Source organism: Orussus abietinus, unplaced genomic scaffold (genome assembly GCF_000612105.2).
Source record: "Orussus abietinus isolate OABI.00-Male unplaced genomic scaffold, Oabi_2.0 scaffold22, whole genome shotgun sequence".
Lineage (NCBI taxonomy): Eukaryota > Metazoa > Arthropoda > Insecta > Hymenoptera > Orussidae > Orussus > Orussus abietinus.
The window spans coordinates 939,600-952,458 of record NW_019394596.1 but is presented as its reverse complement, the minus strand read 5'-3'; the positions used below and the strand labels follow the sequence as shown (position 1 = coordinate 952,458).

The following is a 12,859-nucleotide window of genomic DNA, read 5'->3' as shown; positions in this document are numbered from 1 at the left end:
ATATATTCTACATTTTTCTCAATATCAACCAATTATTCGTAGTTTTTTTTAGTGTAGGAGTAGGAAGAATACCAGTTACTAGTTATTTCTACTGCAGCGCTTCCACATAGTAACTATGCTTCCTCAGTGTTTTAGTAGTCCGAGCCAAATCATCCCTGCACGTATCAGCATCTCTGGTATGTACATACTTTGGCTCTCTACTGTTCTCTACCAATCGGAATGGAGCGGAGATAAAGTGGTTGCGCCTTGACTTCCTTATCCATCCTTGTCTTCCTGTGAGCTGCTGTTAAGAAAAAGCATAGCTTGAATTATTAAAAAAGGCAAATATGTCTGGGAACTATTATTTTGCGATCGTCGGACACGCGGACAATCCATTGTTCGAGTTAGAATTTAATAATTCGAACAAAGAGGCGAAGGTTTGTTGTTTCAGAGGTTATGTCACGAAAATATCGACCAATGGAGTTATCTTATTATTTAATTCATTCAAATCTGTATCATTTTGGCGTTCTTTTGTAAGCACTTAATTTTTCCCTTTTCGTAATAGAAGGAAGATCATGCACACTTGAGTCAATTTATAGCTCACGCAGCTTTAGACCTAATAGACGAGCATACGTGGAAAACTACAAGTATGCATCTAAAAGTTGTAGACAAGTTTAATCAATGGTTTGTAAGTGCATTTGTCACTGCAACTCATATACGATTTGTTATGGTACATGACAGCAAGAATGAGGATGGCATAAAAAATTTTTTCAATGAAATGTACGAAACCTACATTAAGGTAAAGCAAATGTTCTACGTGCTGCATCTTTACATTGTCTTTCTCCTAACTTCAATTTTTATTCTAGTATTCAATGAATCCATTTTACAAACTGAACACCCCTATTAAATCTGTTGGTTTTGAAAAGAAAGCGCAGCTTTATGGAAAAAAGTATTTGTCTTCGTAATATATGATAAATATGGTATATATTTTGACAAACATTACTTTAATTTAAGAAAATGTATATATTGATGAGTAAATTGTTATTGTTGATATTTCTTATGCTTAAATCCATGTACATGCATGTAGAAAAACTTAAATTATAATTGAAACTTATATTGCATTTATGTTATTTATTCAAGATAAGTTTTTTGTACATAGCATGTAACACTTGGAGGGTTCTTACTCCAACTCTAACTCTTGAATCTGAAATAAATGAATTTGTTATAAATATTTCATTATTTCTTATTACCATCTGATTAAATTACAATTGACCAGTATTATTAGATTTGCAATTGTACATCTCAATGCTTGTGCACTTACCTCTTGTTCCTTTTGCATTTCTTGTGTAAGTAAATTGTCCAAAATCTCTTGGAACCGCTGCCTCAATTTGAAATTCTCAATATTAGCTATTTCAAGCTCTTGTTGCTGCCTTCGTTGTCGTAATTCATTCAATTCCATGTGTAATGTTTCCAAACGAGCTTGCAACGAATCTGGAATGTAATGTATTAATTAGAGATTGTCCATCTCAAAGTACTAGCATTGGATATATTTTCTAATTGCACATTATACCTTTTGAAATAGACTGTGATTCAGAATAATTATCAGGGACAATATATTCAGAGTGAAAGTCTTCCAACTTAGGGATTTTTGTTCCATCTTCAACACAATCTTTGTCACCGTCTCCACCACCATTACTGCTACCTTGAAACATTTCTTTACTAAACTCTGTTACAAGATCATGACTTGTTGTAGGATTATTGCTTGCCCGTTCCGAGTATCCAACTTGCATAGAGTTAGAATCGGAAACTCTACTATCAACAGATAATCGGCTATTCTCATCCAATTCCATTACATTGATATTTGGCTCATCGTCGTCATCCTCACTGTCACTGACAGCTTCACCAAATATATCATGTTCCGCTATAAAGTAACAAAATTAGTAAAATACTTGTCTGATAATTATATTATTAACATTTGCACTAAACTTACCAACATCAACACTTTGAGAATTATTTCCATCAATATTTTCTCTTTTTGTCTTAACCGTGCCGGATGATGATACTTTATTAGGTTTTGTTTGATCTTCATCTTCACATATTACCTCCCACTTTACATTGACTGCATCATTATCAACTCTTAATAATCGTTTCACTTCCTTTTCAATTTCAGGAGCTTCAACATACTTCTTTTTAAGGGTTTTTCTGAATCGTCTACGTCTTACGTTCTTTGTTGGTGGGGTTATACCATGTGGCCACAAAAACTTTTTATCCACTTTATTAGGATCTTTTTTCTTTTGTCTAATAGGAGATTCTTCGTCAGTTGTAGTTTGATCATCTTCTTCCTTACATAAAACCATCTAAGCAAAGTGAATAAAAGAAATTAATTCAAGGTTAAGGCAATTAGAATAATATATTAGCTAGTGTATTGTAAAATTCTTGGCATCTACCTGACAGATATCAGCAGTTTTATAGAAGCTCTTATTATCAATTGTTTTTAATGATTCTACTACAGTAGGTAGATCTACAACCTGTAAATAATAAAGAATCCTTCAAAATATTAACACTTTACAAATTAATGAAATAAAATACAATCAATTAATAATTGTGTTGGAAAACTCACCTTGGCATGGAGTAACCAGTGATCGAATCTAACCTCTCCATAACGCATATCATTTTCTAACTTGATGCTTAATCTATCTTTCAGTGGTAGTGCACTGCGCAGTGTTTCTCGCAGTACTCTTGCTGGCTCCTTTATTACACAAATTACTAAATTTAACGAATGTCACTCAAAAATTTAAAGGTTACAATTTTACATAATAGGAAACCTAAATACACACCGGTGGTAACCGCATAACAAATTGACTTTCCAGTTCTGCAGGTGGTTCATCCCGGCTTTTATATTCATTATTACTGTGTCTATGCATTTTACTTTTTTCTAAATAAAATCGTTTTTCGTCAAAACTCAGTTAAAGGTTTACCCAGGTTTACTCAGAGATGAGTTGGGACTGTTGGGAGACTGCTAACGGGCAGGGTCGCGCGATCGCAACCTGTGCTGCCCCCCGATGTGGGGGGATGTGTTGTTCCGCCACTGAGGTGTAACAGGTGGCAAGTATGTTAGCTGTCCACATCCTCCACTGGGGAGCAGCACAGGATGCGATCGCGCAACCCTGCCCGTGAGCAATCTCCCAACTCATCTCGGATGACTACTCTCTATTAGACTCTGGTTTATGCGTTCAGAAATATATGGCGCCGTTGCGGCATCCGGTCTTTTCGCGTTGAGCCTCAAGGATAGTTGGGTACCGCGTACAGTCAACTTTAAATCTGACTGCATCGGCATTGTATTAAGGGTTTTGTGTACAATAATAATTCACAATGCCACCCAAGTTCGATCCTACTGAGGTCAAGAAAGGTATATTTTTCCTAGAGAAAATTTATACCGTCTTATTAATTTGTGAAGAAATATTTTCTGTAGTGTGATTCATATGATCAATTTCTTTCTTTAGTATTTTTGCGGTGTGTGGGAGGAGAGGTCGGAGCAACATCCTCGCTGGCTCCTAAAATAGGTCCCCTTGGTTTGGTGAGCGTTCAGAAATTCACTTGGTTAAACTTTTTACTCTTATATCTTTCACGTGGTTTCCAGTGAAGGCATTCATTCATATCAGATCTAGTGTCGATGCTAATTATCACGTTTAAACAAGGACTGTTAATTTACAAAGTTTGACTCCCTCTCAAAGATATTTATATCCATATCCATTTACTATCTTTTCCATATCAATGTAAAATATTACTTTTTAACATAATAAATTTATCATGTTCTAGTCTCCTAAAAAAGTCGGCGATGACATTGCTAAGGCCACCAGTGACTGGAAGGGGCTTAAAATTACAGTCCAACTGACAATTCAAAATAGGCAAGCTACGATATCAGTAGTTCCTTCCGCAGCCTCTTTGATTATAAAGGCTCTGAAAGAACCGCCAAGAGATCGCAAGAAACAAAAAAATATTAAACACAGTGGAAATCTGAGTTTTGACGATGTCATAGCAATTGCCAGGGCTATGAGGCCACGTTCGATGTCACGTGAACTCAGTGGGACTGTAAAAGAGATTTTAGGAACCTCCCAGTCCGTTGGATGTACAGTGGAAGGAAGGCCTCCCCATGACCTCATTGAAGACATTAAAGCTGGAGAGCTAGAAGTTCCCGAAGATTAATATGGTGTGTATAGAGCTCTCTGCTCATTCTTTTTATCTTAAGTCAGCAACTGATTATTTTGTTCTCTTGTTGCAAGTATTGTTTTTCTAAAGAAAGTTCATTCTAAGTTTCAATTGGCAATCCTGCTTATATTTTACAATTTAATCAGACGCTGTCTTAACAAAAGTGTGAGTTTTGGGCTCTTGGTAGGGGTTGGCATCCCATCCACCTGGTAGTTTTTGATCGAAACCACAATTTCATCAAAATCCCAGGCACATAGCCACTGAGGAGAAAACCTCAATAAACAATCGAGCCATATGATACTTTAAATAATATTTACGTTAAATATCTTCTGTTTTGTTTCAGATACCAATTGATCTCAATAAAGAAATTTTTTAAATCCACAACTTATCTGCTTTTTCTTCCATTCTAAATGAATAATGATGTAATAATAACAGTATATAGCGATTACTTTATTAGGATTACTGCTAAAGGAGATTGTACATCAATATTCATTTTATATTCTTCGATCCTTTGAACTCACTTTTGTACCAATGTTTATAATTGAAAAATTTTGAGTGCATAGCTTTTGACAAGTTTTACTGAAAATTCATGAAAATAAACGTCTACTTAACACTTGAATCAAATCAATATTTGAATATCCCTTACAAGCTGAAACTATAGCACTGTCATATATTTTATTGCGATGTATATAGCGCGTATACATAGTTTTTTCTGATAGCATAAACCACGCCTAAGCACAACACATCGTTTAGAGTACATCGTAACCATCTCGGCATAGTGGAGTTTAATGCTGCAAAGATCTGCAGCACCAACTACATTCATAGTCTAGTTACCAAACAAACTTATAAAGTTGTACTTCGATGGTAGTTAAATTACGAATGTCACTTGCGTTGCCAAAGTGTTCAGCCGACAATGATAGCTCTTGGCACTTAAAACCTAATGAGCACTGTTGTTGCGTCGACCACGTCTCTTGCGACCACTTCCACTTCCGCCTCCGCCAGTTGCCGATGTGGAACGACTCGAGTTGGCCCATTGCTCGTAGAACCTTTCCGCTTCTAACCACTCCTGGTACTTGTACCACCATTCTTCCCACTTTATGTAGTCGTCTAAAGTAAGATCCCGCAGATAACCTCTAGCCTTATAATAATCGTAGCGAACCCGGACATCGTCCCAACATTCCAACCCTCTGGGGCCCTGCGACATCAGAGATTCAGGATAGTGCCCTGGAGGTGGCGAGTCATAACCTAAACGAGCGATTCTTTCTTCGCCTTCTATCACTACTTTCATGGCATTTTGACCATCCTTTGTAATCCTCATGTTTTCCATGTCTCTGCGGTCTACGCTCCACTGAGCCATCTTGCCAAATCTGAAAAGCATCGTTTATTAATTTCTTTGTAAACTTAATTCAAATGTAACCTATATTCAGTGGACTAAGAATAAATCATATCGTATAACAATCCCATTAAGTGTCATCAAAACTATATTTGTTAGAATTTTAATTACCTTTCAGACAACGTCATCCTTGGAGGCCCTACATGAGAAGCATTCGATGAGCTATCGCTGTCATCACTGGGCGACGAATCCGGCGGTGGTCGCAGCATGGGTGGCGGTCCATGATTTGTGTGTATCTTTTCTACTTTTACAGCTTTGCGCATCTACATAAATTATTAATTTACATATTTACAACTGACTACAACTAATACCGTGTTCTACCTCTCAAGATAATTCCTTTTCTGATGTGTACATTACACCTAAAATAATGATGTAATAAAATGAAACCAATGACACGAAACATACAACACCTAAGGCAAACATGAAATAAATCATATAAGTTGATTTTTGGAATGACATTTAATATCTTGATAATAAAATAAAGGCACTCGATAAAGCATCTGGCAGTTGAGCCACTTTAGGAGAAAGAAATCAGCAAACTCACCACAGGAACAGGATCCGGAATTCGTGGATCCTCTGGAATTCTGCTGTGATGTTTTTCCTTACGTCGTGCTTTCGTGGTTTCCTTCTCCTTAACAGCCTTGTAGTCTTTGTGATGTCTCGGTGGAGGCTGCGGAGCCGGAGGAGGGGTCCTCGGTCGAGGCAAAGGTGGAGACCGAGGTCTGCCACGAGGTGGAGGCGCTCGGGAACTGGACGGCGTGACATCCTTTGGATGACCTCGAGATCGAACCGGCGTAATCGATCTCGACCGCGACCGTGAAGGAGCCGCGACCCGACGACGCTCCTTGGGTGAACACACGGAACACGACTTGTCGGAGCAAGTACTTCCGGTACTTGGGCTGCGAGCTGGTCGAGCTCTGTTGTCGCGAGTTGACTCTCGAGTTCGCTCGCGCGGAGATCGAGGACTTCGAGGTCGAGGACTCCTGGGTCGAGGGCTGTGAGGACTACGTGGCCTGGGACTCCTAGGACTACGAGGATGTCCTCTGCTGGCCTCGCTGGAAGTCGCTCCTCCCACATAAAGCTCCTTGTATCCGCTGTGACGCCATCTGTTAGGATCCCTTTCTTCGACCTCTAGGAGCTTTTTGTTCCAATAACTGGACTGAGATTCCCTTGCCTTGCGCATCATGCAATCTAGTTCTCGTCTCTTCCCCGAACTCTCTCCTCTCTCGTGCGCCCTTGTTTGAGACGAATTTGAATCCATTCGTAGCTTGCTGGTCGTACTGCTGCTACTGCCGGCGCCTGCACCACTGCTACTAGCTCCTCTTCGTTTGCTGTCATAGTCCCGCGACATCCCTGAAAAGTATAGATTGAACATCTAATTTTTTATCGATTATTGATTCCTGCTCTTTGTTTTTTATCTATAAGATAATTTAAACGAACAAAAAGAAACGGTAATGCCTAGTCATCCAACGTACCGGTATATGTTTGGTGTCAGAAGATCCAGTGGCACGTAGAATGGTCGATCCAAACTCCTACGAGAGTAGTGAAGACGTTAGTTCTCATAATAATATGACAGGATGGCCATAACGATTACACTTCGCAATAATCGTCATATGTCAGCAAGAAGAGCCATTCCGCTCGTCCTCGAGGCTTGCCAGCTATTTCGATAAATAAGGTTGGGTACCGATACCATCCGGAACATGACCCAAGCTGACCGACGTAAACAAACAACACGAAACATTACCGACCGCTATCGCCGCCCTGGAACCGCGACGACCGTCGTTCCATTGCCACTCAGACGACGGCAAGTGTCAGGGCTTACGCGAACCGGCGATGTGAACATTTTATGAAAAAGAAATGTAGAAACATCGGGAACCAAAGTCGCGTTCAAGCAAGATATTTAAGCGACGAATCGGAGAAGCCGAACAATAGAAACAGTTCTTTATTACCCTCTTTAGGAAAGGTCTACCTCGAGGCACTCGCGGAGGCCATGGTTGCAACGTACACGAGGCATTGCATCCATCCCAAATGGCAAGACCAGACTACTCGACGTCGCACCAGGAGAACAACCATGGCCCGACAAAGTTCCAGTCCCACCTCTAGCTCGTGCCGAGGCCTACGACCGACTGGCGACACTCGACAACGTGAGAGGCGACGCAGAGTCTCGACATGGACCCTCGTCGAACGGTACCCGAGGAGGTATCGAGGACATCGACGACACTCGAGGCCAAAACGCGACGCGGGGCAAGGTACGGGATTCCGGCTCGCCGTCGTCGAGCAGAAGCCATCTCACTCGACGCCGAGGTACCGTCGGCGACCCTCGAGGTCGCGAATACTCGCGACGCGACCTAAGGTGGCGACCTTGGTGCGAACCGAAGCCGTTCATCGCGACGCCTCCTCCGAGGACAATGGAAGAGGTACCGACGAGGGCCTTCGGCAAGTCTTACCCGACACCTCGAACCGGATCTTTCGGCGACACTCGAGATCGCGCGGATACGACGGTGCGAGGCGCGCGACCTCGCTCGCGACCTTGACCGTCGCGCCAGGCTCCGCGGGCGTAGATCGCGCCGGCGCGAGGTGCGGCGACCTCGGCGTGCCCGGGCAGCGAGAACCGGTTTCGCTCGACAGGACGCGCGAGGGCGCCCCGACGCGGCGAGACGCGACGCGACTCGGGGCCGGTCGGGCACGGCGACGGGCGAGGCCGGTGACGGCCGCGATTGCGCGTCACGGCGGCGGACATGGCGGTGGGCCGCGAGCCCTTTGTCGTCCCTCGGGCCCGAGCCGAGGCACACACCTCCGCACTGGGTCGATCCGCGGCCGCAGCCGGACCGCGCACCGGCCGGGGAATGCGAGTCGGCGCGGCGGCCCTACGCGGACCAGCGCGGCCCGCCGAACGACGGCGACGACTCGTCGACTCGCGGCACGCGGACGCTTCGACAATCGATCTATCAAATTACCCACCCGAAGCGGGCGCGACGCAGCTGGTCCCGCGGAACTTCGCGACTTTCACTCCGTATTCCCGGAAGGCTCTCTCTCCCTCTCTCTCTTTTTCTCTCTCTCTCCGTCGGTCGCGCAACTGCGACACTCGATCCTCTCTCACCGCGGCGACCCGGAAACTGGCATTTTTCCTCTCACTGTGCCGCGGCAATCCCGGCCGGACTAATAGGCGCGGCGACCGCGTCGATTGACTTGCCCTTGCCTCGAATGGTGCCACGAAAGGCGGGCGAGCGTCGGTGATCACTCGGAGTTAAATTCGCCACGGCGAACCTCTACGACCAAGCGCGGACATTTTCGACACGGTTCGTCTAAGATGGCGACTGCTTTCGGGAGTACGCGCATGTCCGGTCCGTACCGGACGCCGAACGGTGACGCCGCCTTCGAGTTCCACTTTCGTTTCCCGCGATTCTGCCATTTGGCGGTGGATACACCTAAACGAATGCATATACTAGCAATGTTTCCTCCATTTCTCTAACAGCATCCCCATCGCCACAGTGCATCTGCTGCTCACATTCTCCACCGAGGCAGCACAGGCGCGATCGCGCGACCCTTTCCGTGAATGTTCTCTTAACTCGTTTCTGGTTCCAATAGGTTAATATCAAATGTTTACGTTTCTTGGTTTTCATTAACTACCTATCAGATTTACTTGTGTCAAACGTTCGTTCATATACGTTTACAGTTTTTCAGAGGTCAACGGATTTGAATTGTTAATTACTGGTTATTGTACGCTTTCATTGGAATTATATTCTGCAGATTTGATAGAGATGGCTAGAAGAAAGAGTCTTAATAGACGATCTCTAAAACGACGATCAAGTAATGTTTCCGGTATTCTTGGAGATTCTAATGTATTCGGAGAAGGTAAATGTATTGTCGATATATTGGTTCCTTTTTAAAAGGACAAATTTAACTCTTAGTAATTGTTTATTTAAATAACTACTAGATGTAAGTGATCACGAAAGGGTCGTTTACCTAGTAAAATCAAATTTAAATGTATGTTGATAACATGGAATGTTAATAATTTCATTATAGAAGAATCGGACTGGTGGCAAAATCTAGACAATGAAACCGTACAACCAAGCCAGTCGGTTTTATTCGGCCATTTGGAAAATACCACGAGCAACTTACAGGCTGATTCGGCAGTTGAAGCGTCCTTGTCCGATAAGGAATGGTGGACACATTTAAATAAATCAGATCAAACTTTTCATAAGGCTATTTTTACAAAAAGAACTAGCATTGGCTCAGCTACAAGTAACGTTCATTTCCTTTACTTATAGTAATGGTTACCCGAATGAATTAAGGAGTTCATCCCTTATATTTCATAATTTTTGTTTGTTTCTTCAGAATTAAATCAACAGTTACTATCATCCGAGTCTGAAACTGAAATATCTAGAGAGGTAAAGAAACGAAAACATGCTTTCAAAGTTCGTTCAAGAATGCTTCGCCAAAAGAAATCCTTACGCAACACACTAGATAAATCTGGAACTGCAGCTGAATCTGAACCAGTTCCTATAAGGGAAAAAAAATTAAAACAATTTGAAAGTCCATTTTGGTCGGATGAAGGAACAACAAGAAAGTCAAGAATGCACAAATCTGATTATAGTGGTACTCCCTTACATGGTGCAAGTCATAAAGCTGAAAGTTCAGTAAATAGTAGTAAAACCGAGAACGTAAGCGAAATCGTTAAATATAAACGTACTTTATTAAAACAAAAACATAATTTAGGGAAAAATATTCCTGATGTAATGAAAAACGAGAAACTCACAAGAACTCTACAGCATTCACTGCACACTAATAATTCATTAACCAATCTCGATTCATCAAGAAGTTCACAAGAAGAATCTAATAAAAATGAAAATTTTGGTGTTAAGAAGGCTAACGATCTGAAATCAAGATTTACTCTCTTGAAGAAACGACACAAAAATTCTAAGAAAAATGCTTTTGATGTTGTACTGGAAGATGAATCGTTAAATCAACAAAAGAGCCCTTCTCCTTTAAATCACAAATCAATAGATTTACAAAAGGAGTCTAGTGATACAAACGAAAGTTCTATCTCAATTTCAAATCAAATAATTAAATCAAGGTTTGCTGTTCTAAAACGAAAGAAAAGAAGTTTAGGAACTAGTAAATTCAAAGATGCATTCGCAGATAAAAGTATTGAGAAATCTAAAGATGAATCTAATTTCATTGAACAAAACGATGATAATATTGAAATAGTCAATCAAAGTGTTCAGCGGGGAACTGAAATGGAGGCAGAAAACAGGGAGTCTTCCAGAGTTACGACACCTCTTATGGCTTCTGAATTATATAGTTCAAAAATTGACACAATCCCTGAAAAGGCAGTCAGAGCGGAGTACGATTTAAGTCCAATCAAGGAAAACACTGAGAATAGCCATACGATCAATATTGGTAGACATTCGGATAAGAGGCAAAGTAATACAACATTAAAAGCGGTTTCACTAAGATCTTCCACTGGACACAAGCCTGATAAAATTGAGACCATTCAACCAAATGACTCAAAACTTAATAGAATCACAAAGAGATCAATGAGATCTAGACAAGAGATGTCATCTTTAGTTCCCGAAAACAGTGCTATGATCGATAATGTTAATATTAGTGATCATAGTCAGCATCTGTATAAGGGGCAAAGCAGAGACACGTTGAAAAGTAATTCTCCCTATGTCTCAGATTATCAACCAAGTATTAGCAAAAAAATGAGCACCAATATTGACACACTGCATCACCCTTCCCTTCATGAAAATGAAGATTCCAATGTAATCAGTGAAGATGAAGAATTACAATTACATTTTGATCATAGAAAATCAACCGCAACTACAAGTACGATTAGAGATGATAACACAAAGAATATAAGACGAACTACTGATGGCAATACCTCTACACTAAAGAAACATGAATCCATTGAATCTATTGATGCAGATGAGATCGGTGGTGGAGCAGATTCGGAGCATAGAAGTAGTTCTGAAATAGTCCTACAAATGTCACACAGTGAAAACCTGGAGGATGTAGACCCCAAGATCAGAAAACTCAATAAGAACATCAGCAATGGTACTAGTACTCCCAGTAGCAAAACACTCACATTACAAACCGTTCCAAGTCCTGATTTAATACGCAAATCTAAAAGCTTAAATAAAGATAAAAGCTCCATGATGAATGTTGATTGTCCAATTGTTGAAACTGCAAACGAATCAATGGAGAGTGAAACACAGATTGAAAAAACACTGACTCGTAAAGTGTCAGAACTTAAACGACATACAAGCGATAACAAAGTTCCTAGAGTCCATTTAACAAGAATAGAGTCTGTCGCGAATGTTACGAAAAAGCCCAAGAAAGTAAGTCTTCGCAGTTCACAACGTAACATTTTAGACATGTTTAAGAACCAGTCTATAACCGGAGCCAATACGTGGCAGGGTTCGCAGTCGTGTAAAGATGTTTTTCAAGACCCTGAGAAAATGAAGGTGATCACGGCGAAAGTAGAAGAGATCAAGAAAAAAGCTTTGGAAGATTTAAATCGGAATCGGATGGAAGCTCACGAGGCCGTAAAAAAGCTTGCGAAACTGGTAAAACCGAAAAAAAAGGAACCATCGTTAAAACCGAAGGCGAGTGATCCGCTTAAACTGGTCGATAAGGCATACATAGTGGACGGCAAATTGTACAAAAGGCCTAAATTACCAAGACCGAAGCCCTGGGTTACGGATCGTTTGTATAAATTTCTATGGAAACGTATGGAGCCAAGGTACAAGCTTGAAACTCGGATAAAGTCGGAAAGGTTCATCGTTAACTTGTCAGAGGTCGTGAGTCTTACTATCAGGCGTAAGCTGTATCGAAATTATGCAAGTGAGATCGATGCTTTGATGAAGTACATGGCTCGTCTAGGAATCATTGAAACTCGTAACGACTTTTATCACTTTTGCTATGAATTCCTTCCGTATGATTTTCGAGTTAAGGCAACGCCTATGTTATTACCAGGTAATGTTGAAAGTATTCCTTACAATCCGGCGTTGTTGCACAAGCCAATTCTTGAATGCATTTAATAACTACAAGATTCATTAGACATTTTCGCGATGGGATCATATCTTAAATATTACATAACTCTAATATATTACTCTGCCGGATGTACGTCCACTTAGCGCTTAAGGATTGCGTAAACGTTGGAAACGATACGTTTTCAAAGCCGCTGTTAGATATATTTATTTTTGTAAAATATTAAAATTAAGGCTAACGAGATAATGAAGTTTCATAATAAAACGAAGGATTACATATTAA

At 41.2% G+C, this 12,859-nt stretch overlaps 5 protein-coding genes across 10 annotated transcripts; 3 read left to right on the top strand and 2 right to left on the bottom strand.

Moving 5' to 3' along the window:
- Nucleotides 1-220: 220 nt before the first annotated feature.
- Nucleotides 221-1,100, top strand: LOC105701974 (probable trafficking protein particle complex subunit 2). The gene is made up of 3 exons (XM_012429146.1): nt 221-416; nt 545-778; nt 846-1,100. The coding sequence occupies exons 1-3, from the start codon at nt 327-329 to the stop codon at nt 942-944; spliced, it is 423 nt and encodes a 140-aa protein (XP_012284569.1). The 5' UTR covers nt 221-326; the 3' UTR covers nt 945-1,100.
- On the bottom strand, nt 1,096-2,972 carry LOC105701973 (transcription initiation factor TFIID subunit 7). Its single transcript, XM_012429144.1, has 7 exons — nt 2,817-2,972; nt 2,600-2,728; nt 2,427-2,507; nt 1,970-2,336; nt 1,550-1,900; nt 1,301-1,470; nt 1,096-1,183 (listed from the first exon to the last, which is right to left on the bottom strand). Exons 1-7 carry the CDS (start codon nt 2,901-2,903, stop codon nt 1,160-1,162), a joined length of 1,209 nt encoding a protein of 402 aa, XP_012284567.1. The 5' UTR covers nt 2,904-2,972; the 3' UTR covers nt 1,096-1,159.
- Nucleotides 2,973-3,222: 250 nt separating this feature from the next.
- Nucleotides 3,223-4,807, top strand: LOC105702163 (60S ribosomal protein L12). Its single transcript, XM_012429521.2, has 4 exons — nt 3,223-3,388; nt 3,483-3,556; nt 3,799-4,189; nt 4,532-4,807. The coding sequence occupies exons 1-3, from the start codon at nt 3,352-3,354 to the stop codon at nt 4,183-4,185; spliced, it is 498 nt and encodes a 165-aa protein (XP_012284944.1). The 5' UTR covers nt 3,223-3,351; the 3' UTR covers nt 4,186-4,189; nt 4,532-4,807.
- Nucleotides 4,749-8,893, bottom strand: LOC105702162 (serine/arginine repetitive matrix protein 1). Of its 6 annotated transcripts, none has more exons than XM_012429515.1 (5): nt 8,543-8,893; nt 7,057-7,113; nt 6,126-6,934; nt 5,693-5,844; nt 4,749-5,555 (listed from the first exon to the last, which is right to left on the bottom strand). In XM_012429515.1, exons 3-5 carry the CDS (start codon nt 6,930-6,932, stop codon nt 5,126-5,128), a joined length of 1,389 nt encoding a protein of 462 aa, XP_012284938.1. In that variant the 5' UTR covers nt 6,933-6,934; nt 7,057-7,113; nt 8,543-8,893; the 3' UTR covers nt 4,749-5,125. The 6 variants fall into 6 exon arrangements, with proteins under 6 accessions (XP_012284938.1, XP_012284943.1, XP_012284942.1 ...); XM_012429520.2 differs by having other exon boundaries at nt 8,781-8,889; XM_012429519.1 differs by lacking the exon at nt 8,543-8,893 and adding an exon at nt 8,029-8,195.
- Nucleotides 8,894-9,155: 262 nt separating this feature from the next.
- Nucleotides 9,156-12,859, top strand: LOC105702195 (nucleoprotein TPR). The gene is made up of 3 exons (XM_012429573.1): nt 9,156-9,436; nt 9,608-9,826; nt 9,920-12,859. The coding sequence occupies exons 1-3, from the start codon at nt 9,343-9,345 to the stop codon at nt 12,625-12,627; spliced, it is 3,021 nt and encodes a 1,006-aa protein (XP_012284996.1). The 5' UTR covers nt 9,156-9,342; the 3' UTR covers nt 12,628-12,859.

Bases quoted from the DNA above. Each gene is read 5' to 3' on its own strand.
- LOC105701974 (XM_012429146.1), top strand. From the start codon at position 327: ATGTCTGGGAACTATTATTTTGCGATCGTCGGACACGCGGACAATCCA. The intron at 417-544 runs GTTTGTTGTTTC...TTTTCGTAATAG, and splicing joins ATTCGAACAAAGAGGCGAAG to AAGGAAGATCATGCACACTT. The intron at 779-845 runs GTAAAGCAAATG...TTTTTATTCTAG, and splicing joins TGTACGAAACCTACATTAAG to TATTCAATGAATCCATTTTA.
- LOC105701973 (XM_012429144.1), bottom strand. From the start codon at position 2,903: ATGCATAGACACAGTAATAATGAATATAAAAGCCGGGATGAACCACCT. The intron at 2,729-2,816 runs GTGTGTATTTAG...TGTGTAATAAAG, and splicing joins TTGTTATGCGGTTACCACCG to GAGCCAGCAAGAGTACTGCG. The intron at 1,471-1,549 runs GTATAATGTGCA...ATTACATTCCAG, and splicing joins ATCACAGTCTATTTCAAAAG to ATTCGTTGCAAGCTCGTTTG.
- LOC105702163 (XM_012429521.2), top strand. From the start codon at position 3,352: ATGCCACCCAAGTTCGATCCTACTGAGGTCAAGAAAG. The intron at 3,389-3,482 runs GTATATTTTTCC...TTCTTTCTTTAG, and splicing joins TCCTACTGAGGTCAAGAAAG to TATTTTTGCGGTGTGTGGGA. The intron at 3,557-3,798 runs GTGAGCGTTCAG...ATCATGTTCTAG, and splicing joins AAATAGGTCCCCTTGGTTTG to TCTCCTAAAAAAGTCGGCGA.
- LOC105702162 (XM_012429515.1), bottom strand. From the start codon at position 6,932: ATGTCGCGGGACTATGACAGCAAACGAAGAGGAGCTAGTAGCAGTGGT. The intron at 5,845-6,125 runs GTGAGTTTGCTG...TAATTTATGTAG, and splicing joins TTCCGGATCCTGTTCCTGTG to ATGCGCAAAGCTGTAAAAGT. The intron at 5,556-5,692 runs GTAATTAAAATT...GATGCTTTTCAG, and splicing joins AGGATGACGTTGTCTGAAAG to ATTTGGCAAGATGGCTCAGT.
- LOC105702195 (XM_012429573.1), top strand. From the start codon at position 9,343: ATGGCTAGAAGAAAGAGTCTTAATAGACGATCTCTAAAACGACGATCA. The intron at 9,437-9,607 runs GTAAATGTATTG...ATTTCATTATAG, and splicing joins TTCTAATGTATTCGGAGAAG to AAGAATCGGACTGGTGGCAA. The intron at 9,827-9,919 runs GTAACGTTCATT...TTGTTTCTTCAG, and splicing joins TAGCATTGGCTCAGCTACAA to AATTAAATCAACAGTTACTA.